General features: G+C 40.7%; 2 protein-coding genes across 15 annotated transcripts; both read right to left on the bottom strand.

Annotated features, from left to right (window-relative positions):
- Positions 1-294: 294 nt before the first annotated feature.
- On the bottom strand, positions 295-11,541 carry LOC130403757 (kinesin-like protein KIF23). Of its 13 annotated transcripts, none has more exons than XM_056608207.1 (24): positions 11,420-11,541; positions 10,855-10,921; positions 10,579-10,707; positions 10,294-10,399; positions 10,058-10,194; positions 8,865-8,977; positions 8,556-8,729; positions 7,835-7,876; positions 6,882-6,994; positions 6,654-6,775; positions 6,398-6,500; positions 6,240-6,319; positions 6,037-6,156; positions 5,783-5,942; positions 5,515-5,676; positions 5,144-5,310; positions 4,619-4,792; positions 4,215-4,421; positions 3,628-3,948; positions 2,020-2,253; positions 1,717-1,805; positions 1,551-1,596; positions 1,351-1,385; positions 295-1,254 (listed from the first exon to the last, which is right to left on the bottom strand). In XM_056608207.1, exons 1-24 carry the CDS (start codon positions 11,431-11,433, stop codon positions 1,239-1,241), a joined length of 2,931 nt encoding a protein of 976 aa, XP_056464182.1. In that variant the 5' UTR covers positions 11,434-11,541; the 3' UTR covers positions 295-1,238. The 13 variants fall into 13 exon arrangements, with proteins under 13 accessions (XP_056464182.1, XP_056464180.1, XP_056464183.1 ...); XM_056608205.1 differs by having other exon boundaries at positions 296-1,254; positions 1,551-1,599; positions 11,420-11,540; XM_056608208.1 differs by having other exon boundaries at positions 297-1,254; positions 8,556-8,726; positions 11,420-11,539.
- A 1,357-nt stretch (positions 11,542-12,898) lies between these two features.
- Positions 12,899-24,341, bottom strand: paqr5b (progestin and adipoQ receptor family member Vb). 2 transcript variants are annotated; one of them, XM_056608640.1, is made up of 8 exons: positions 24,215-24,341; positions 22,299-22,426; positions 19,306-19,511; positions 18,046-18,172; positions 17,891-17,935; positions 17,119-17,215; positions 16,185-16,329; positions 12,899-14,220 (listed from the first exon to the last, which is right to left on the bottom strand). In XM_056608640.1, the coding sequence occupies exons 1-8, from the start codon at positions 24,266-24,268 to the stop codon at positions 13,982-13,984; spliced, it is 1,041 nt and encodes a 346-aa protein (XP_056464615.1). In that variant the 5' UTR covers positions 24,269-24,341; the 3' UTR covers positions 12,899-13,981. The 2 variants fall into 2 exon arrangements, with proteins under 2 accessions (XP_056464615.1, XP_056464616.1); XM_056608641.1 differs by lacking the exon at positions 17,891-17,935.
- Positions 24,342-25,383: the final 1,042 nt, after the last annotated feature.

Here is a 25,383-nt window from a genome sequence, read left to right as displayed (position 1 = left end):
AACTGCTACACTACAAGTAGCCTTTTTTAAGTGCTATAAATATACTGTATGCACACATCAACTTTACATGTTTGCACTATACTTATTGCCTTTAATATTACCCAATCTATAATATAGATTAATTTAGTCTAACTTGATAGATACATTTATTTTCATGTAAACTGACCAGTATTAGTTTGACTAATTTCTGCAGTCTTCTTCAGAAGCGTCAGCTGTTGCTGTGTCCAGCGTTGCGTCAGCTGATGTTATGGAGGATATAAAAGCTTAGAATTATTTTTAAAATGGGATGCTAGATGGATCAATGGACTGTCTACTCAATGAAAAATATGCATTAAGATGGAGATTAATTAGCATTTTAAAGAATTTTAATGACTGCATGACCAACTGAAGTTCATAGAGTGCGTCCCAATCATATATCTTTTAAGGCCAAATAACGATTCACACGACTAGATAAAGTCCGCTAGACAGCACAACCACACCATATGCCCAGTAATACCCTGAATTTAGCACTGTTTGCAGTGAGGGGTCCTATTTTAATGGATCATAGGGATTTTGTAAAATCCGGATTATACAAACTATTGTTTTGAAATCTTTTTCCTATCAACAAGATTAGCCCGAGTAACTCCATCGTTACCAACAACCGGGACTTTCAATTAACAATTGTATCGCATGCAATAATACAAAATAAAAAAAACATGACTGACAACAGATCGTGTTTGAATGAATTTACTTTCACCAAAAAAAAAATAATAATTTGATCATCCTCAGATTCAGCTAGTGTTCCTTCACTTGGCTTATTTACACATTCTACAAGAGGCTAATTGATCGTCAGATCTGTAAATGTACAGTGGATGTGACAGTGTGATATTAAATTAATACATGGTACATTCTTTAACAATCATTCTTCCTGATCATACCATCCATGATTTCAGAATTAAAATGTCACTCATGCACATGTTCCACTTAGAACACTGAAGAATAACAAGTTAATCGCAACAAACCACAAAATGGCAGCTTATTACTTTACATTAAAAAGTTGTTTCTAATTCAATTGAATGCAAAAACTGGCATGCATGTGAAATAGTAAATACAACATACTCCAATCTTTGTTGGAAAAAAAAAAATTCTCCTTTAAATATTTTTAACCATGCAAAAAACATTTGCAGTTTCATGTTTCAAATTTACTCCAATTGGTCAATGCAAACACCATCAAGCATTTACTTTTCACAACCATTGCCCTAAGGCTTTCTCCGTCTGCAAGAAAAGAATAAAAGTGTCAGATTCTTTGTAAGCAACAACAATGTTTACAATATGTATTTGCTGACTGAAGTTTAACACAAGTTTGCTTACTTTTGGTAGACATGACTTGAACTAGCCGCAGGCACCTATGGAGACAAAAAAATATTGATATGCATCTTACTTAAAGCAATGTTTCAGCGGAACTTTATTAGCCGGATGCTAATATTATTGGGTACTGTTGAGCAGTGAACCATGAAAAATAATATATAGTGTACAATATATAATAAAATGATGTGGTTTTAGCAACTTACCCTGTTCTCCTGGTCATCAGTTCCAGAGCCAGACCTCCTCTTACGACTACTAAAAATAAAAAACATGATCATAAGGATCATTGACAACGTGTAAAGTTAACAATTATTAATGCTAATTTCTAAAGGTAGATTTCACCAAGAGCACCAGGGTTAGGAGGAAACATACCTTGAAGCAGTTGGGCACTCCTGTTTCAGTGTCTCGATGTCGGTGAATTGCACCGCTTGACCCCCTCCCCTTGTCTTAAACACATCGCCCTAGAGAGTTCACACAAAGACAAACCATGCAACCATGAGTTATTGGTGAAACAGGTCCTGGAGTCAAAGGCCCCTTATGTTACCTGGGACTGCAACCTCGCGTCGGAGAGAAATGACATTTTCTTTGGCACATTACAAATCAATCACGATCAAATTAAATGCATTTAGGAATCAGGGCAGAGATCAGAAGTGAAGGAAAACCGTGCCTTGTTACCTTAATCAGCTTGGTGTGAATCTCCCCATCAGAGGCAAGCTCCTGATGGGTGAGCACGTATTTGTGGCATTTAGCCAGGGCTTTCTCACTGGGGGCCGACACCTTGATTGCATTGGGTATGATTGGCTGCATCACAGTGTCTAGGTCCAAATTAGTCGACGGTGTGTGGTCTACCCATTTCTCCCCACCCGTGGAATGTGAACGTCTGTGCCGCTGATGAACTGGGGGGGCGGTCTGGTGGGGCCAGTTTCAGTGGTGGAAAGGAGGAGACAAACCAAAACGTTATCAATAAGTTCTAGAAGATGAGACCTCAAAATAAGGTGGCGGCGGCGGGTCTGTGATTGCGATGGTAAGTGACTACTTGCGTGAAGGTGAGGATTAGTGGAGGTTAATTCAAGGCTTATAGTTTGAAATATGAGATACTGGAAGACTACAGGGATATGTTGACATGGATTGGAAGACCCACTTAACCTTTTTGTATTGATAGAATTTCCTCTAATTAGTTTATTTGTTTCTAATGAATTTACTTTAGCAAAACTGCCATACTAGGTAAGGGTTGGATTCTGACCATGGCGCAGAGAAGAAGGTACATTTTGAAGACAGTTATCCAGCAGCTAACCAAGGGAACAGTGGAGGATCTGGTGTGGATAGTGTGGGGTTTAACAAAAACATTTTTATATACCCTGGAGATTTCATTGTAGTTTCACAAATTATTGTACTTATGTTAGGTTCTATATGTATTCATTTAGTCTTCCAGTAGCACATAACATAGCTACCAGAAACACCCACTGCATTGGAAACGGTACAAAGCAGTAAGTGTCTCAGGGGAGTGTGACTAAGCACTATTATCAGATGAAGTGAATGAAGCATTCAAGAGATGGGATTACCGATGAAGATGAAATTCCAAGTACAATGAGTGATCAACAGCGACGAAATAAACAAACCAAATCAGCCAATGACCTCCCGAATAATTTGTTACTTTCAGGCAATGTCATCTAATGGTACCAGATCATATTTGATATCAGGATAATTCCCGATGCCAAGAAAAATAAGCTTTTTCTTTTTTGAGTGCCAGCTATCCTAGGATGTACTCAGCAATAATAGGCAGATTGCATCTCAAGGAACTTATTCATTATTTTTTATAGAATTACCCATTGTATTTTTAAATAAATATTAAGTTACCCAGCGATATTGGGTTCAGATAAATAACAATTGTTGGTTCAAAATTTGTAGTGGAATGGATGATTCTAAAGTTAAACTTGTCAAATCAACTGCTCATTGGACACCATCATGACCAAAAAGCGGAAGCTGCAAGTATATACACAGCACAAGCGTAGCAAAATATGGAGTATAAGCAGGTCCACACAAAGAGGCAAGTATCAGGGTTTTAAAGCAATGGATACATCTCTATCTGAGATACATCCTCTATAGATTGAGATGCATACAATGTCTAAATATCTGGACTAAAACTATGGATGCAGCACAATGCAGTTTTCTACTCAAACAACTATGGATGAAATAACAACAATACAGCGGCAGGACAAACTACATAGATGAGGATCTATCAGCTAAAAGGACATCTAGGAGGAGACGCCAGTACACACTAACCCTTATGCCTGACTCTAGGTCTAGCCCATAGGCCGGAGCCGTGGTAGGGTTCTCGCCGTCTGCGGCCCAGTGCCGGCCTCTCCTGCGACCCACACTGCTGCTTCCACCACAGTAGGGACCGGGGTTCTTCCGGCTCCCGTACTGGGGGGTCTCAGGCTGCCTATCCTGCCTGGAGTCTAGGGGAATTCTGTGCTCCCAGTCAGAGATGCAGGAGGCTACTGAGAGACTAGAGCAGGATGTGGAGGAGGGAGGGCCGTGATAAAGATCTTGAGCTGCCCTAACATTGCCTGGGTTTTGGCGGGGAGGGGCTTGACTGAAGTCCTAGAGAAAGGTTAAAGGAATGGAGCTGTGTGGTTAAGCAATATGGGTCGGTGACAAAGTTGAAAAATGCTCAACAGCCATCTGAAGCACAAAAGGGAGTGGCATTACATTAAGTGCATGCAACAGAAATAATTAAATCACCCAAAATCAGAACCCCTCATCAACAAAGGATATATTTGCTTAGTTTACACATTTATTACACCATGCAAAACGCACAATTAGAATAAGGGCAGATGGGGGGGGGGGGGGGGGGGGGTAACACTTACAGGCATCGGCGATGGTGAGGACGATCTCTTCTGAGTCGCTGGGCGGTCTTTCTCCCTGGATGGCCTTTGAGGTTTGTCTGGACGCTCTGTGGGACCTGCAGAGCCGCTGCTGCTCTCCGTCACAATGGCCTTGAGCTGCTTCAGCTTCTCGTCCTTCACCCACAACTGGTTCTGCATCTCCAGCTGTTTAGCGTTCACTCGCCGCTCCTTCAGGCCCACACGCACGCCAGCAAGTACAAGATGACATGAATATTGAAATCAGGTTCAATACAGTCATAAGACCTACCAAAGGACTTGTTATGAAGGCATTATATTTCTTGGAGCACATTTGATGTTTGAAATTTTACTGCATATTTCACTTTTTGTTTTTTGACAAAATGTAATTCCTAAGAGGGTCAACTTACACACTCCTTCTCCCACTTGTGTTTTGTGTCAGCAACCATGCCCTGCATGCGCTGCTCCATGCGCTTCCTCTCGGACAGCTCCCGATGTAGCCTCTGTTCCCGCGTCTCCAGCTCCTGCTGGAGGGACCGCTTGTCCTCCTCATAGATGTTGGTGGTCTTCTGCAGGATGTCAATCTGGACAGATATCAAGAAACCCAGTGAGATGGGGGAAATAAGCCTCTTCCAAAGGTTTAGGTTAGAAGCAGGCACAAGAAATTGCATTTCCTTTTGGAAATGTTATGCCATCTGCAACGTCTTTGGTTCAATAATAATCAAACTTAACAATTTCCTTTGAAAACTCGAATCTTCATAAGAATAAAAATAAAAAACTTTTGTGCCATAAATGTCCCATGGCGCAGTTGGAAAGGGCTAAAGCCCAAGCTGACGGGCTGAATCTGAGTATGTGCTTATTTTAATAATGTTACAGCCAACTTAAAAGTGCTTTCTCTTTCTGTGTCTAATTTGATAAGAAATGCAGTAGCAGACCTTGTACTCAAGCGTTTTGGATTTGTTTTCCAAACGTTCCAGCTCAGTCTTCTGACTGGATATGACTTTGTCCTTCTCGCCCAGTTTGCCTCGCTGATCATGGATGAAGTTCTCTTTGGCAGAAAAATTGCTATCGAAGTCCTGCAGCATGGACTTCAGTGTGATTGCTGTACATGGAGAACACATCATTCAAGTAACCCTTATGACAACCTGCTTCATAGTGCACTCTTACCCCATCTCCTCTCAGGTGTGAAATATAAATAATTAATATTTGAAAAGTAATTGTAGGGGCAATGCATGTAGGGTAGAGTAGGCACGTGTACACATTTCAGCCATCATTACAATAGCTCTTTTTTGTTCAGAGTGCCTACCTGCTTTGCTGAACTGCTTGGTCATCATCTGGCGGATGCGATGCCTCCTCTCCAGGACCTCAACGAGGCGAGGCAGGGTCTGGTCATCGGTTGCGTCGAGCAGTTCACATGCCGGAAGGGCTGGGAGACTGTCAATGAGCTGGTTCATCAGTTCTGGGTCGTCTACAGGGCCAGAAAAGTCATTAGCAAGCAAAATCCCTTTTAAAAAAGGAAAAACAAGCCCTAAGAAAAAATGCACAATCAATAGTTGTGCACTTAGTTTTATTACCAGCATTTGATGGGCCCCCTCGCTCTTCGAGACGGCGGGACAGCTCTTCCTTGAAGGCCTGGTTCCTGTGTCTGCGACCAGCTGGAAGAGCATATATTGCCCGGTCAACAGGACGGGCTACCTCCACTTCCTGAGTCATCTCCGCAAAGCGCATCACCAACTACAATAGACACAGAGTCAGCTTGTAGTCCTGAATGTAGTTTAGCATTTTTTTACACGTGTGTAAAGCCATCCAATTGTGACAAAGTGCCTACCATAGTTTCATCATAATCATCAGCTTTGGGGTTGACACAGACAATCATCCTGACTTTTCCCTCTCCGTCAAAGTAGTTTTTGAACAGATGTGTTACTTTGGAGTCTCTGTATGGCACCATCTGCATTGAAACAGCAAGGTAGAATTAAAACTAGAGAGCCAAATCACAGATAAAAACAATAATTTAACTATACAGCAGCTTACCTTATTTGTTCCACACATTTGATTCTCTCTTAGTACTTCTATGCATGTGCGCAGTGTCATCAAGGATTGGTTGATGTTGCCTGTCAACGAGACATCAGCCAGTATGAGCACTCTGTCCCCTCACCCAGAGAGACGTAGTAAACCAATGTGGGACTGACCTGCTTCTCGTAGGCGGTTACCCTCGGCTCTGGTTCTGCTAGTGCGTTCACTACCAGCCAAGTCCACCAGGCACAGCTGGCTCACGTTCACTTGGTTCTTATCCTAGAATTGACCAATTGGCCCTCATGTTACAAGCCTGACTAACTGTGTATGCTAAAAAATATTCCACCATGACTAGCTCTGCCACAGTATTGTCAAAATTGCATTTAAAAACATAACAAGTTGAGTAAGAAGGGAACAGGAAGAGCACGTTACTTGTAAAATGTGGTCTCCATCTGCGTCAAGAGGAGCCTGAGCCAGCTTCACGATGAACACACTGTGAGAGCGACTGGACTCGCGGTTCAGCTGTGTATTTGCGATTCTTCGTTTCTTTTGACCTGCAAAGCAGATAACAAAAAAGAACACATACATGTAATTTACAGTGGCCTTACACCTGACGCTTCATTATAGTTAATTACATTTGGAAAAGTTGTAACACTTTACCCTTCCAAAAGACTTCAAAGGCCTCCTCAGTGGACTTCACCTCCACCTCTACACAGCCAGCAACGTACATGTTATGATTCTGATCTTCACGCAAAATCTTGGACTGGGGAGTTCTGAATGAAGTTGATACAGAGAATAAGCACTTGAATAAAAGATGGCCACCAATGCAATGTATCAGCTTTTAGCACAACTTTACATTCACTGTTATTAGAGATGCTTTGATCAGCATTTTTGGGCCCGAGCACCAAAATCATGATTACAGAATGGCAGGGAAATGTGAATCTTCCATATCTTTTGAAACTCGACACTGAACGTGAAGCTGCCGCCTTTGCCATCTTCACAGTGACACCGTGAAATCCTGGCAGTGTAGACATGCTGTTACATGCTGCCACTGGCAAGTTCCGCTTTTATGTGCGCACTCGAAATGCAGGGGAAAGAAAGTTGCGCGGGTAATTTACATCACGTGATCAGCTTCTTTGATCTGCACTTTTGGGATTCTCCGATCAAGCTATTTTTGGCTAATATCTGCTGATCATGATCGGCGTCCGATCAATCGAAGCATCTCTAGTTATTATACAACACCATATGTTGTAATGTTAGCAGACATCCATCGGATGATAAACTGTAGATAACAAGACCAACATAACAAGGGGTAAGAAAAAGCCTGCAGTGCTTAAAGTACACGTAGCATTTGCACACAGAAAAGGAAGTTGGACAGGTAACGTTCTACATGTCTCCATAGTAAGAAGCAGAAGAAATAGATAATCAGGATGAATATTCAGCCTTGAATCCAAGATGCTATGCTAGTCCATTAGGCAGGGAGCTATGTTAAGAGGAAACACGGATTTCAGGGTTAACTAACAAACATCTGAAAGAAGACATGTAAGCTACAGCCAGCTTTGAGCCAAAGGAGAATTAAGGCAGACATTATGGAGAACATTCTGGCCACATACACAAACTCAGTGTTCCGTACAGGTGTGCCTCCACCAAGCCACCTAATAAACAAGGATTAAAAACAAAAGACAACACATCCAAGGCTATTACCATAACACATTGTATCCACAGTCTGGAGCAAACCAACTGATGTTATACCCACCAAGCTTAATGAATGAGGGAGCAAAACAGTTTTGGTGTCCTCATTGGTATGGCAATTGTTTACTGAACACTGAACTCGATATTCCAATGTGAAAGCCGGTTTGAACAGATCAATTGAGCAGGGCTTTTCTAGGGCTGAGCCCGAATATTTGTTCGATAGGCTGAAATCTATTCAAAACTTTGCACAATGTTCAAACCCCCCATTTGCTATGTGATAATTGGAAATAGGCATACTCTCATACCTAGAAACGGTACGTTAGCAAACCTTTAGGCTGCATTGAAGCTGTGCCACCAAGTCAAACTCTGACTGATGAGTGGATCTGAAAGCCACTGACGAGATATTTTTTGCGTTTTTAAAATAACATGTTTTACCAATTGAACAACCGAAGAAATTAAAAGGAAAAAACAAGCAGTTGTCCAGAACTAGATTCTGCAGCATTTGGCTCCACCACGATAAACAGGCAGTAAAAGATACGCACTATGGATGAACTTCATAGACTTTAACAAATATTTGTTTGGAAACCTAAACTATTCAAAGCTTGAAATTATGTATTCGGGCTAACCCTAGACTTTTCTTACTTTGGTCTGATGGGATCGAATGGAGCATCCTCTAGGAGATCATAGATGTAGTTGTTGTAGATCTCAATGTAGGACACAAAAACACTGTAGGAGCTGTCCTCATCCACGTTGTCATATTTACACGCCTGCTCTGGACTGATCATGTCTGCAAACTCCGGGTCAGCCTTTTGTCTGCTTAACAAAAATAAAGAGTGGCATGGAAAGAACAATTGAAAGATGAAGACAGTTTGCCAAATACATCAAATGTAGAAATGTTGGTGCCGTTAGAGGCATTAATAAAGAACTTGGCATGACAGGTACTGCTACTACCTTGACACGGGTGTTTTTGGGACAGACTGCATGTTTTCCCTCTTCTGTCTCTCCAGTAGGGCATCCACTTGGCTTTGGATCTCCAATCCATTTTTATCGTCAGGTTTAAACACCTGAAACAGGTACAAAATAAATCTGTTAGTTTTTTCCTTTTTCACACCAATGGGGAATAACCCCAAAACAGCGGTTAATAAACTGAGATAATCGAATATCAAGCAATGTAATCGAATATATTTGGATATCAACAAGCTCCCCCCGTAATTTTTTTTTTAAAAAATAACACGAACGGAGATTCAATCACAAATGCATTACGTGGCAAGTGGGGAAATAAACTCAAGCCATATCCCGTTAAAAAAAATAATCTTGGCTGATAACCAGTTTCGTTTGAAACTGGTTATCAACTTAATCAATATCCAGTGCCACTATGCATAACACAAAATTAGGCTATACTATGAAAAAATTAAACGGAATCGGAACTGCACAACACAAAAAATGACATGACAACTTTAAGAGGAGACAGCAGCAAGAGTAAATAGCCTATCTGCAAGAAATTCATTCCTTAATGTTGTTTGCTAGAAACACCAGTCTATCAACTTGATCTGGATCAAGTGCGGCTCTTTTTATACACGATGTTAACTACGGAGAACACACGTTCGGCGCACGCACACACACACACACACACACACACACACACACACACACACACACACACACACACACACACACACACACACACACACACACACACACACACACACACACACACACACACACACACACACACACACACACACACACACACACACACAGGTATTTGTGCGTCACTGTTGAGAGAAGCAGGTATTTGTTGCACCCTGCGTGTCTCCACCAATGCAGCGTGAGGCTGTCTGCCGGGAGGACTTTGGGTTGAAAATTACCGCTCAGGCTGGCTGCTCTGTTCCTTATCCATTTTAGAAACACGAAATACTATTATCCCGGCGCCAGGAGAATAAGAACATGACAAGAACAACCAAGAGATGGACAATAAAGGAGTTTTTAACGACAAAACAATATCCAAATAATGTGATGGAAGCCGATCAAATCATCTCAATCAGACGGCCCTCGCCATGTCACTGAAATGTACTCATCGCTCCTCCTCCAATAATGCACATGTAAAGCACCCAATTCAAGGAGGGACAAGGTTGATGCCTTACATATCTCTTGGCCTGGTAGGGGCTGATGCTGTTGAAGAGCATGTCCAGGGAGCGGGGCAGAAGCCCTCCTTGTCCCGGTGAGCCCGTCATGGTGAAGGTCTTGCCGCTTCCAGTGACGCCATATGTAAACAGCAGACCTATGGGCCGACGCCCACCATACAAACACACATCATGGTCCTCCATAGAAATCAGATGTTTTATATGCAGGATTTTTAGGTACAGTTGCTTTTGCTTACCATTCTTACACTGAATGAGGTCCTCAATCAGTGGCTTGGCCACATCCTCAAACAGCTCCTTTTGGGTTGTTTGAATTCCAAAAACTTTTTTGAACGAGTACTGAGTCTAGAAAATAAAATAAAAAAAGTTTTTTTGTACCCTGTGAATGCGAGTGTATAGTGTACACCAAACACAATTATGTTAAGTATATTTTTAGCCTGCGACTATTCATAAAGCTAAATATGTTTTGTGCTTTTTCAGTTATCACATAACAACCATGAAGGCAAAGATTTTGTGACACTTACTTCTTTGAAGTCACCATTTCGGTTTGCTTTAAGGCCGTCAGGGGGATGCAGCTGAATAGTGGTGTTACTGATCATTTCAACACAACATTCTTCATCATCTGCTCCAAGTGGACGTATCCGGCAGTACACCTAACACAAAACCGCAGAGGAGTAAAGGAGTAGCCTAAAAACAAACAGCAATCAAAGTGACATCGTGTTTGAATAACCTTACGTGTTACACACAAAAGTGTATAGAAATAACAATTAAATGGTTGAAATTCCCTCCTGAATACTTACCCCAACTGGATCTTTCTCTGTGTTTGACGTCTTCTTATGGCCGGGACGCCGGGGAGTCTTCGCCTTTCTGTGGTCAACGAGAACGAGTGAGCAAGGAAACGGTCATTCCTCTAAATAGAGATAGCGGTCGATTGAACAACACATTCACACTATTACATCGTATTCGTTGAATGTGGACCGACGCGAAACCACTTTGTTTGAATGTCTAGTGTGTGCACACAACTTCACTGACAAGGATGACATTATATTGCTATGGCCTTTACATTGTACTAAATGCTTGAATCCCAATTGCATATATATATATATATATATACATCCATACATACAATATACATATAAAATATACATTTGTCTGAACTTTCCTAGCAATTACCGACTAAACGGATTGACAGTTGGGTCGCTTTTGCTAACCGGCGGCTATGTATGTAGCATAAATAACTAGCTAGTTAACAATATTTGTGCACTTTATTTCCCATGAAATTTTACACCAGAAACCAGTATATATATTGTACTCTTCGTTCATCATTTACGGTTGGTTGGTAGTAGGAAAAACCCTATTTCTTACCCTTGTCGCTGCATTGTTGTTTTCTTTCCAAAATACAGTGCTTACCGAGCGCCTCTTCTAGATTTGAAAATTCCCTCTCGTAAAACCCCGGCTGGCGTCTCCACCAATTAGAGAAGGCGAGTTAGCAAATCAGCCGTGTAAGTCCCGCCCAGCTATTTAGTCTCTCCATAAATCGAGAGACTAAACGAATTTTATCCCAACGCATTTTCGAGTTAGCGAGAAGAACAAGAACATTATTAGAACAAAAACTAAAAAAGCGACAAGGAATGTCGAGTTTTTAATAAAAACGGTGATAAAACAACATCCGACATGGGACTGACAGGGAAGTACCTCCATCGGAAGTCCCTCCCTCTGGCCGAAGCCCTCGCAGCTAAACCCATAGAGTGGAGAAGTCACACAAACAACATATGTGTAATCCGGGGCATCTAAAGACTGGGACCAGAAAATAATTACTTTCTCTCCATTTAAGTCCATTCCTATTTTTCTATCTCATAGGTCCCATGGACACTACCGGAAGGGGCGTATCTTCGCCGCTCTAGTTAACTGTTTGTCCCGCCCTCTCTCTGGCAAATATTTGACATTTGTAGTTGTATTTTTTCTTTCTTAAACAAAACAATCACAAACCTCATATACAAACATCACAAGAAAACAAACTCACAGGACATTACAAAACAATACACAGTATTGTTTTGTAATGCCATAAAATACCATACATCTAAACTGGAATGTGGCAATAACTATAACACAAAATTTGGCCCGAATAGCAAGATTATACATCACAGAAATACAACACATATGATCAGTCTAAAGTGGAATTGGCCGATAAATATATAAATGAATTTAAGGTATGTACATTGAATGCACAAGAAGTGTTAATTTGATCAATATAATCAAGAGGGTTAGAGTAACTGGTTGAGAAGCCTGATGGCCTGGGGGTTAAAGCTGTTTGTAAGTCTGGTATGCTATGTATACTTGCTATGCTATGTACGTAACTGTATGCTTATGTGATGTTGTACAGACAGCAGCAGTGTGAACAGTCTTTGGCCTGTTTTGCTGTGCTATTTTATGATTTTCCGTGCTTTTCTAAGGCCACATGTGTGGTAGATACCTTTCAAGTTGGGAAGCTGGCAGCCGATGATGCTCTCAGTCTCCGCTGTCTTTTATAAGAGGAGGACATCCTTTGCCACCCAAACTTACTTGCCCAAACTCAACCATTTCTATCCAAATTTAATTTATATGGATAAAAGTGAAAAAAAGTGGTGTTCAACCGCCTTACACAGATCGTACTGATTGGGGGCCAAATTGGAGTGTTTTATCATATTATATTGAAGCAACTGATAGTGTTGCATTTTATAATTATAATATCCCACGTTTTGGATATTTGTATTTGTCCATTGCACCTGCTGATAATAAGCTATATAGTTGAGTTCCAGAAAATACATTTAGGAAGATTACCATCACCTGCGTGTGAGTGTTTCTTTGATTTTATTTATCCTAATTGTTTGACTGTACTTCACAAGAAATTACTTCAATGACACAGGACTTGTTTAATGTAACGTTATATCATCAATGTTTATTTAAGAATATAAATAAAATACATTGTAAATACTCTCCATTTATCTGCAGTCATAAAGTGGGATAAAAATGTTGTATCCTTTGTAGATGCTATATTTATCTTAAAATATTAAATGTTATACCCATTGAATATAAAAGAGACAGCTAGAAAATCAACACTGGCACAGTAAGCGACTTAACGCTCAAACAACTGCCTGGGGGTTCTTATGTGTTGCTTTAATTTAGCCACATAGCCAAGGGTTTGAAAACTTTTGACTTCATATTCCTTCTTCAACAACATTTGTTTGGAAAAATTTAAAAAATCTTCTTCTCTGTACAAAATTGAATTCAGACCCCAAAAAAGATATAATTAAATAAATCCAATACAGTGTATTTAAAGAAAACAATCATATTTACGCATTGCACATATGATAAGATATCATTTTGCATTGTCACCATTTCCCTTTGGAGCAATGCTATCTCATCATACTCTCATCATACATTAATGTTGGGAAATCAGAGAAAGGTAGAAAACAAGCAGTAACAAACACTACATTATGATACAAGGTGGATTGCTATTTCATAGCATTCTCTAGCCACAAAGTTCCTAAGAGACTTTTTACTTTTTATCAGCACAATGGCAACTTGCTCCTTCCATTTATTTATCCCTTCATTATCTAATTCTCATTGGTGTCTGACCTGCTAAGCCAGAACAATTCTATCCCATTTACGTTTGCAACATTTTCCTATTAAATAAGTGATTTGATTCTAGGAAACAAACGGGAAAGTGCACATCATCCACCTTATCATAAACACATTTAAAGTCAAGGAGCTTCAATCACGGTTATGGATATCCTCAGGACCATGAACTATGTCTCTTGACCTATATTCACAAAAAAACATATAATTGTCCTTAAATACTCCTGTGTATCTAGAATGTCATTTTGAGATCTTGTTTCGTGTTGTTGTTTTTTTTGCCACATCTCAGAGGTTTCCGTGATTTGCTCATTACTTGTTTTTTCTCTTGAGGCTGAACGAGGGAAAGAGGAGAGGTAGACTGAAGAGAGTAATAACGGTTAGATTCAGCACCAGACTTAGCAGTGCCACGCCCAGCGTGTTGGCAAAGCTGATGGGTAAGGAGTGTGTGAGAAGCCAGTGACGACGTCTGACTATGTCCTGCTCAATGGCCTCCATCTGGAAGTGAGTGCCCATGATGCTGCACACGTGGAACAGTTGATGGCTGTGACCTTTAGGGGGCGCAAAAACAGTGGATTTAAATTGTACAGTTTGAAACCTTTAACCATGCTGTATATGTATAGACATTTGACTATATAATAATAGTACACAAATGGGGTCCAATCTAGGCTTCCTCTATGGGAACCTTAGCTTACTCCAGGGAATCACTGCTGTATTCATGGGCAGATTTATTTCAGTGAACAACATTGTGACAATAATGTTAGCATTTGCAGATAACACTTTTTTAAGGTGGTACTTGACAAAATGTAAATCTCTAAAAAAATGCACCTATAAATTGCTTTGCGTAAGAAGGTTGTAGGTACGTAATTTAAAGTGCTTCAGGTACGAAATATCAACATAAAATAAATCACATTATGGAACAGAATGTGAAGAAATATTAGTTTTGACGTGATATATATATATATATATATATACATATATATTTTGTTGCAGTGGTATTTACTAGCCCAGTCAGCTTTAGCTCGTAGGCTGTCTCGAAATACCACTTTGTACCTCTAGAAGTCACCGTCACTGCTGCTTCCATGAGATGATGAAGAAGTAGCGCTTCCCCAAGGGTGCATTCTAACCTCTTGTCAATCGCTGCATAAATTATAGTGTATCAATTGATGAAAAGTAAATTAACTGAATTATATAATTATATAAATAGAGTTATTTTGGCATTGGTTCCAAACTATTGGAGACAGATCTTCGGTAAAATCCCCTGTCGTCACGGAGCCGGCTTTCTTGGTTCACTGGAGAACACAGGGCTCCGCACGGAGAGTAGCAAATAGAGTGGAAAATAAATATATAATTTGCGTACCACAAATGTTTTTATTTTTTTAGGATTTAAGAGACTTATAATATAATATAGTATAAATTATCTGAGTGTAGGCTACAAACGCGATTAACTATTTACAAGTGCAAAAACGCCAACATATTCTTATTTTTTCGGACAAAAGCCTCGTAATGAAAGTTCCTCTGCGTCTCTCTCAAAGATCGCACCATCTTTCCCCGTCTTTGTTTAATGCAACTGCATCACCTTCTCTCACTTGATCAGCAGCTCGCGGATTTCACTGTCTCTCCAGTTGGAACTACTCATGTTGAAAGCCTGATATCCAGATTGAACCGCGACATGGAGGAGGAAAGGATAGTTGCCTGAGATTGTCTCCCGCCAGAGCCCGCTGCCGCTGGACTTCAGGGAGTCAAAGCCAAAGTTCCTTTCCCCTATTCCTTCTCAACCATGGCCGAGATAACCCCCACTACGAGTCTTATCGTTGAAGTACCAGAGACGTCAGAGAACCCGGCGCAGTCTAGTCTTTTCACCAAATGGGAGCTTTACGCAAGCTTGCGTTATTGTGTTGTGTGTTATGCGCCATAACACCAACAGCAGAACGGATAGCCAAATAACAAAGAAGTGCGCAACATTTGCGGCAGATGTGTGTGTGTCCACACACACATGTGGCGCTCCCCCGGTCGCAGCTCATTGTCTCCTTGGCCGGCCAAATTCGCAAGGCGGGCAGAGCAGTGAAAGGGGAGGTAACCTTGCCCCTGATGACGACATATGGGGCAAATTTGGCCCGTCTGAGCTTTAGTTTTTCCAAAGGCGGAGCAGGATACCTAGTGCTTGTTTTAGACCTAACACCATTGCTAGCCAGTGGGGGACCATAGGCAGGCAAGGGGAACTCATCTTATTGTTAGAAAACCTCATAAAGTGAAATTTTCATTCCATGGAACCGTTAACATGTTTGCTTAGTTAGCTGTATGTTGATACGCAGTTCAAACCAATTAGAAAACGGGTAATACCAAAATCTCCTGGAAAATGCCACCCCCAATTTGTTTTGAGGGTGGATTACTAATTCGGCCTAATCATACACGTTGCACGTTAAAGGGTTTCATATTATTGACTTTTGGCAAGACGAATAAAAGGCTCCCATTCAGAGGCCAGTCTTCAGGCCACTCTAGAGTTTAGTCTTACCTATGTAGTCGAAGCTTCCAGGGGCAAGGCGCTCAGGCAGATGTGTGGCAAACAGGAAGGCTGTGAGGAAGGCTAGGGCAATGTGGTAGTAGTGGAGAATGTTTGCGCCGTTGTCCGTACAGCCCTCGCCCGTACAAAGAAATACCTGTAAATTAAGTTAGGGTTGGGTCTTAGTAAAATACAGACCTGGACTGTCACATGGTCACTCCAGACCCTCTAGTTTCTAGATACGTTTTTTCTATGAAATATACAATATCAGACTTAACATGCAGCAGCCAATCAGCTCTTTACAAGCCATGCACACGTCAATCAAACTGATTCCTTAGCGGAGGTCTGTGCTCAACTATGCTCAAAATCTAAAACGTAATGGGTACAAGACTGTATTATCATGCCAAACATAAAATTACTATAATCACATGCTAGGGCAGTTTAACTCTAGCATGTAAACCTTGGTTAAAATGAAACCGTTGAGTTAGCTGTTTCTACGAAAGTTTTGGACCAGAGTGTAACCAACCCAAACAGTTTTCCAAAGTTGCAAGTTGCTGTTCCAAAGTAAGTGACATTCTCTGTTGTGAGCTTTCAAATCTAAGTGTTTGTCCTCCAATAGCCCTTGAAAAAGGCCATGAAAAGTACAAATAAATATAAGAATAATAAAAACCAATTGGCTCAGAGAAACTTAAAAGATGGGTAGATACTGAGCTCTTTGGAACTCATGGTAATTAGTTATGAAAGCATTTTCATGGAATTTGGGACTTAGAGTGGAACAATACTTCCTAATTGAATAGCACTAACCCAATGTGTGTGTGTGTGTGTGTGTGTGTGTGTGTGTGTGTGTGTGTGTGTGTGTGTGTGTGTGTGTGTGTGTGTGTGTGTGTGTGTGTGTGTGTGTGTGTGTGTGTGTGTGTGTGTGTGTGTGTACATGCATTGCCCTTACCCTATAAAAAAGAGGAATGTTGTCGAACAGGTAAGGGTAGGCAAAGGCAAGGATGCGGAGTGCCTTCGCTAACTTTGGAGTTTTGACCTCTGGAAATCTAAAAATAGAAAAATGTTGCATCAATATTTTTATGGACCGACCAAGAGTAGTCCTTCTATGGATTGAATTACATAAAATTTAAATATGACTTTTGTTTGATCGTAATACACAAATACACGAACACACTGATAATGTTTTATTTGACTAAAAAAAACATTACTAGGCCTCACCACAACAAATATTAGGAAATAATAAAACTAATAATAAAATTACCCGTGGCAATATGTCCCCATACAACTTCACATGTGATTACATGTATTGCCTAGTTAACTCAGTATCTACCCATCTTTTAAGTTTCTCTGAGCCAATTGGTTTTTATTATTCTTATATTTATTTGTACTTTTCATGGCCTTTGTCAAGGGCTATTGGAGATGCTGTTAAATATCTTCACAATGGAATCCATTAGAGGCTTCCATTGTGAAGATATTCACAATTCACAATTCACAATTGCACTGTCACCATGACAAAGGAGAAAACGTTAGTCAAACCAGTTCTATGTCACCGACAGTTGAAACCACAGATGCAAGAACACCCCAGGAGTTAGTTAGCTTAATAAACTAAATGCCCCTTCAGGAAACCAATAGTCAGGGTGATCAAGAGGATGAATATAGGCAACGTGGATTGGGAAGGGCGTAGCAAGACAGGATAAGCAGGAAATAATTATTGTTATTACCTCTTTAATGTCTCATGATTATATTGTAGAAATGGTACACCAAGCCTTGGTAGAGAAGAAAAGTGAACAAATTAGAGAAAAGATGAGGTCAAAGCAGGACCATCAGAGCTCGTCCAACATTTAAGCATGATTCATGTTCCTGTTTTCATATGTACCTTGAGTAGCAGGCCAAGGTGGTGCAGACAAGTGTGTTGACCACTGCTACAGTGACGTAGCTCTGGTGGAAGATGCTGTTCACCCACTTGTCGGGGAATACGTATGCTGAGTACGTGATCGCTGACCCTGAGCATGTGCATAGGTAGATGGAATGATGATTAGGTGGGGTTTACATGTGCAGCACGTGCAACAATGCATTCAGTATGCATTTTAAATGTGACTGTTAGCGATAGTTAAAGGTGTACTTAAGGGTGTGGCCATGTGGTCATGCAACATTTCTGTGTGCTTGTGCATAGAATACAAATCAAACAGAGCTTGAGCCCAAAGCGTTGGTCTGCCGTCTAAGCAATATGCAGCTTTTTTGTAATGTAAAAGCCTCTCTAAATATGTATAATGTTATATAGCCCTTAATCACAGGCACAGTCTCAAAGGGCTTAACTGGCCATATATTGATGCCACCTTTTTATAGATAAGTCTGGTTGCTTGACTATATATATACTACACTATGAACAGATTATATATACCATATAAGTATATTATGTAACCACATGGTACATTTTATTGAATCATAATTTATTATATACCTTCTGTATATGGCTGACCACAAGATTGCATGCAACCAAATGTGCAACCAAGGGTTGGCTTGGCTCAGAAGGTACAGCGGGATGACTTGTAAACAGAAGGTTGCTATATCAATCCCTGAGCAAGACACCTAATCCTATTTGTCATTTTATTAATACTCAAAAAAACTGAAACAAGCACAGGGAGAGAAGGTATAAGAAGATGATAAAAGTAATCTGAAGCTTCTGTTATGCAAATGGTGAGGTGTATCATGGAAGCTAGTGTTAAGTTGCTGGTTAAACACTTTCTACAAATATGAGTCTAAACTTTTTGGTGTGCCTAAACACACCAAAAAAAAGCGTACTCCTAAAACACATGCAAAAAACACATACGCTTCCACTCCACTCCCATGTTAACCATGAGCGCTTCCACACTGCAGGCAAAGCTAATGTGCATCGCAGAGGTAATGTATATTAAATGCATATTTATATTTATTGCATCTCCGCCTCCGATGTGAAGACAAGGTTGCGAGAAAGTTTCGCTTGAACTTTGTGTGTGGAGGACTAAGCATCAGCGATCAACCCACATCTATCATAATACTGTATGAGGATAGATTAAATAACTTGCTGTATTGATATATATATCTTCTCTAGTATGCATGCATTCTATCTGGATTCCTTCGCACCACCCAGGCTCACCCAGGCTGTATAGGCTGAGGGCGCCGTAGTCGAAGAAGAAGCAGATGTGCCGCGCCCGGGCTGACATGGTGCTGAAGGTGTGGGCACAGCTGGAGGCCAGTGGGTACGTGCAGCATGACGCCAGGAATACCAGCAGGGGCCAGGAGAAGGAATCATGCCACGCCGTGTTCATCAGCACCACCGTCACCAGCTTGTACAGGAAGTACCTGCACAGAGGCACAGAGGTCAGAGGTCAGCTGGAGCGTTGCATGGAACCCAGGGGAGCAGGGATCTTCTAGAGGCAAGAGAGGGGGATGGCAATATTTGTTATTGTTCTATGATGCCACATGCACGCGCTCACACACACACACGCACACACACCGTGGCAATTATGGCACAGGAAAATAAGGGTAGCTCTGTAACATTTACATGCATTCATTTCCTTAGAAGACAACAGTCATATCTACAATTAAGTATGTTCTTTAAACAGATAATTTTTTATTATTTTGATTTCTTGTTTGCTTATAGGTTGTTAGGCAATAGGATGGAGGAGATCCTTTTTTCCTCAGGGAACTATAGTGAAAGAGAGAAATATGCATGAAATCGATTATAAAGGGTATGAGTTCTAAATGATCATTCGCCAAGATGTGTAGGTGCACTGCAGAGAACACCACTCTCCTTGTCAAAAATACTATTTGCAGGAATGTTATTGTTAATTTGGGGATCTATTCCCGAATAATTCAAGAATACTACCTCGCAATGCAAGCCTAACTGTCACTCAACCAACAGCCAAGAGTACAATAGAGACGGCTTTCGATTTTGAAAGCCTGGGTTGGCGTTATTTATCATGTTGTAATTGTCATTGTCATCACTTTTCAGAGCACCTCGTTAACAAATCTGTGGTATTTGTGTGTTTCCCCATCGGTGCACTGAGCGCTTGTTGTGTCATCAGAGCACGATGAGATGATGGGCCGGAGGCCAATAGCCCCACTCTACCGGTGACACTAACACACTCACACTGGTTCTTTCCTTCTCAAAATGCCCACAGTACTAACCCTTGTGTACTCAATTGCGTGTAAACACACACGCCGAAACACAAACACACACACACACACACACACACACACACACACACACACACACACACACACACACACACACACACACACTGATGTTATTTCATTTATACCTACATACAGAATCTTGACTGGATCCGGCAGATGCTTCATGAACCACCTCCAGAGTGCTAGCCCCCAAACCATGATACCAGAGGCATCAATATTACTCTTCATCAACACACACACGCACGCACGCACGCACAAACACACGCACACACACACACACACACACACACACACACACACACACACACACCCACGTGCACCCAGCATCTCTCCATGGACACAGCCGATTGGAAGCAGCACTCTGTAGCCCACAGAGAGGATGTACAACGTGGCTTGTGGGAGACATTTCCTTAGTGATGGAGCTTAATCCTCAGGCCTTTCCAAGACAAACACCACCAGTCACATTCCCTGTTGTTAACAAGCTTACAGACACACAAACTACGGCAATATTTAATTGTCATTGGTTTTCACAAAAGTTTAAAGAAACCGGACCAGTTTGGGTGGCAGATTGCAGCTCATTCAGCCTGTCTCTGACTCATCTTCTGGGATACTGAGCTGGAATCTGTGGAACCTGTTGGGCCTTTTCCATTCTCTATTGACTTGGGTTATTTGATTTGTGTTTGTTTAAACTGGCAGAACATGTGTCCACCCGTCTTCTCTAGACAGTAGTACTTCACTCCTGAGTACCAGTGGTGAAGTTGTATCCTATTATTACTTTTACGGATGATTATCTACACAGAGTCGTCCAAGTACAATACAGGCTAAACCGCTTTCTTTTGGTTTTCCATTGTGCTCATAGGTCAAATGGGTAATACCATTTGGAATTAGAGTTCATATTTGTTTTGAATCAGCATTTTGTAGTTTTTTGGTAGAGATGGAAGGATCTTCCTTAAGCCACTGTTCCCATGACAACATCTCAAACGCATCTGACAGCAATGAGAGATACATTGTGTTCCTTGTTGTTGGAAGATTTGGTGCTACACATCATAAACCACTGCAGTACTATGTATTCTACACAGTAGAGGTGATCAATGACAAACCTTGCATTGTTCATACAATAAAAAGTCAATACCAATGAAAGACATTTAAAGCAGCAGTTGCGACCACTTGGCAGCACTTGGGCAAAATGTGGTATTTCTTTACAGAAAGGTTATGCATCATTGACCACTTGCAACAGTGAGCTAGCAATTTGTCTCGGGTTTAGTTCTGTAACTGGATTAAATTATATAACATTAATATTATTAATTTTTTATAGATTTCTTTCATTCTAATATTGTGAAGGTGCTTAAGGAAGGCATTGAGAGTTGTAAAGAGGGAGAGCAGAAAAGAGAGAGCAATGTTTAGAAAATCAACCCATAAAAGTACACCATCACCCAGCCATTGATATGATAATTACCGCTGTGTGTACAAATGTGGTGGAAAGTTAGATGGAGATGCCCAGAATCAACCAGGGTGGCATGTAGCTCGGAGGAAGGGCGGTTGGCTGGTAACCGCAAGGTTGCTTGTTCGATTCCTAGCAACTAGGAATCAACTAGGAGTGTCGAGATCCCTCTAACCCTAACTAACTGTTCCCGACCAGCTTGCTGTTACCTTGCATGGCTGACGCAGCCGTCGGTCTGTGAACGTCAGGCAATATTGTAAAGCACTTATGGTGGCCTCTGGTTACAAAAAAGCGCTACATAAATGCAGTCCATTTACCAGTCTATTCCAATCAGGGAAGGGGATGCCATGAATGGTCAGAAATGAGCTGGTCTTAATGGTGTCATACATACAAAGACACACATTCTTTCAACAAGGACAGATATTCTCACCGCGTATTTCCCTCACTAATATGGCATTTCTAACAAATTTACTACACTAAGAAACAGGTATGGATTTTTGTTATAGTACCAGGTGGGCAGAAAGTGGGTCCAGATGTTGAGTGTCTCATTGGTCAGCTGGAAGAGGCTGAGGATGCAGTCGGTGGCAGAGCTACAGGGGTGGCGGTAGCCGGAGATGATGCTGTCTTCATGGAATACCTGTGGAGACAAAACACACGGTTCAGTATTGATCACTGCTATGCCTGGCTTACAGAAAGGCACTACATTTGTAATGCTTTTGGTGTGGATGCTTTTATTTTAGTTAACCTTTAGTTAAGGTGCAGTGTGTAGAATTTAGCAGCATCTAGCGGAACTGATTTGGGAGAAATGGCATAGAATATTCATAAATATGATTTAATTAGTGGATAACCCCATGAAAATAAGAATTGCTGTGTTGTCGTTAGCTGAGAATAAGCCCTTTAAATCTACATTGGGAGCTTAAATCTCCGACAGAGAACGCCATGTTGCACTTTAGATTACATGTTTTAAATGTTGTATGTAAGCTACTTACTATGTTTTACAGACTAAATAACTAAATACAAATCATGGATCTATTGTGGAACCTCAGCAAGTGACACCTTGATGCCGTCGTGCCAGTAGGGACTGTTCAAAGTACCTACTGGCACCTTACAGGCCAGTACAGGCCATGGTAACTTCTCCTTTTTTGTTGGAAAGGGAGGTTGCGATGTTCAACCTCAATGCTAGATAACACTAAATCCTACACACTGCACCTTAGGGTTAACTATAGTGCGCAACAGTATGGCTCCAAGTAGCACTAGCAGTGCTATTTAATAATTTGGGTAGTGTAAAGACCAGGAATATTTAATGAATTAATACGTTACTGGAATACAAGACTGAATTCACAAGTATTACAGTCACACTTTTGGAATTGGTCGAACTGACTTTGATTCACGTTCAAGAGATGATTGCAGGCAGGAACAAAGGAACGTACCATGTCGCCAACATTACCGTATATTAAACACTATACATACACACACACACAATATATTATGCACCTTTTATCAACAATTTAAACAATATAATAATGACAAAGGTTATAAAATGCAAGAAACACGCTTAACCATTGGGTTGGAAACAATGCAAAAAAAATTTTAGTTCCTTGAGTAGTTCCTTCACTTGTTATTACCGAATGATTGGCTTGGTTCCAGGCTTTAAACTCTTTGTATAAAGATTTAACGAAAAGTCAATGGAGAAAATGAATGGGAAAAATTACTTTTGGAACCAGAGCTGTTCAAAAAGGGGGCGGTTACTGATGTGCTCTAAAGAGCGCAACAGTGTTCCAGTTACATTTTCATTCAACATTATTTATTTCTAGCTTTTATACTACCCAAATGACTAAATAGCACTGCTAGTGTTATTTCAAATATTTTTCATTGATTTTATATCAACATATTTTTCAACATGTAGAGCTTTCTTTTACAGTATTTTTTTAACAACTCTCTAAACTTCCATTATTCTAAGGGAAATCATGGTTGCTGTGGTAAGTTTCCAGCAGCAGCAGTCATCAATGACTTGACTTTCCAATCAAAATAAACAATCAAAGATGTCATGTTACACTTTTATGGGTTATAGGTTGTGCTTTTAAATGACATTGAGAATAAGACGTGATTTCCTAAAAACTAAAAGTTAACTTCTTCAACTTATGGCTTCTACAGGAGCGTATACCATTGTTTCACAATATAACGGCCCGTGGTAAGTATACTTTGGATGGTTACGACATAATGTCTTTTAATCAAAACCTTTATGGAGAAAATGTATTGTATTTTTACTTACGGAACCACACTGTTGTGCTCTGTACTATGTATTAATTATATTTAGCAAATAAGTTAACAATGTTAAAACAGAATATTGGTTGCTCATTCATTTACCCCAATCCGGGGAAGCACAATGATAGAAAAGCTCTGAGAAAAAGAAACAGCAACTTACTTTGGGCACCTGGTTGATAGTTAAACTTCGAGGTAGTCGGAACAGGCTGAGCATTGTTGCACAGAGCCGGCTGAGTGAGGTCTGAGGAGAAAGGAGGCAGGAGGGAAGGAGAACCAGACTATACTGTTTGTTGTTGCCATGCTGCTCAGGTAGCACTGCCCCCTTCCACACCTACTACCTGCTCACCTATCTGGAACTTCACGTCTAGCTCGACCACACCCACTCTTTCTCTCTCACTCTTTATAGCATAATGGTTCTCCTCCCTTTGCTCCACTTCTCACGTTATACCGGTTCTCTGCTCTATTATGGTTTGTGTTCTTATTCTTTATTTTATCCATTTCACATTTTCTGCTAAACACGTTGATAAAACATTTCAAGATGTTAAAAATAAGTAGGACCGCCTTTGAAATCTCTTGCAAAAAATATAATTGTGTGTTGTGCCTTTGGTTTTAGGATTCCCTAATTCCCTAATAAGATGAGTGATGAGGTGACAGCCTAGTATGTCAAGTATGTCGCCCTCGTCACAACAATACGAGAATAGCATGAACACACACAAACAATCTCAGGACTGCAACTAAATATTAGCTTATACTTGAAGCTTGAAATTCACAAAAAGAGGGTTGTTGAAAAGCAGTGGACAGCTTTCAAACAATTGCATCTCCCATGTCCCTCTGCTGTTGAGGTGCTCCCCTCCATATTGTTGTACAAGGGCCCAGCAGGGCGTTCTTTCAAAGGTCCAGCCAAAGAGGCTAAGGGATGAATGGGAAGCGGAGCTTAGGGTTTGAGTTTCACCACAAGTGAACTGAACAACAAGTACCGCCATAGGTCATTGTCTTCAAATCTTCAAACAAAGGAATCAAACCGGTTTCACCTACTACCTACAACTGAGGCTCCGTTGTCCAGTGTTATGATTTACATAATAATTGGTTACTATAATTACTGCAAATGGTAAATTTGTAACCAAATATTTGATTTGAGTGCAAAAGGTTATAGTTGATTATAGTTCAACTGTATGGTAAAGTAATCATTTACTTATTCCACTAGCAGCTAGATGCCAATGCAAATTCAAATTCACCTGGCACCATTCATTTATCATCTCAGTCTATGTGATACAATCATTTTGAAGATGGATCCCTAGTAAAGCGCACGCTCGCTTTAAGGAAATCGCA

This window comes from Gadus chalcogrammus, chromosome 14 (assembly GCF_026213295.1).
Source record: "Gadus chalcogrammus isolate NIFS_2021 chromosome 14, NIFS_Gcha_1.0, whole genome shotgun sequence".
NCBI lineage: Eukaryota > Metazoa > Chordata > Actinopteri > Gadiformes > Gadidae > Gadus > Gadus chalcogrammus.
This window is presented reverse-complemented; position numbering and strand designations above follow the sequence as displayed.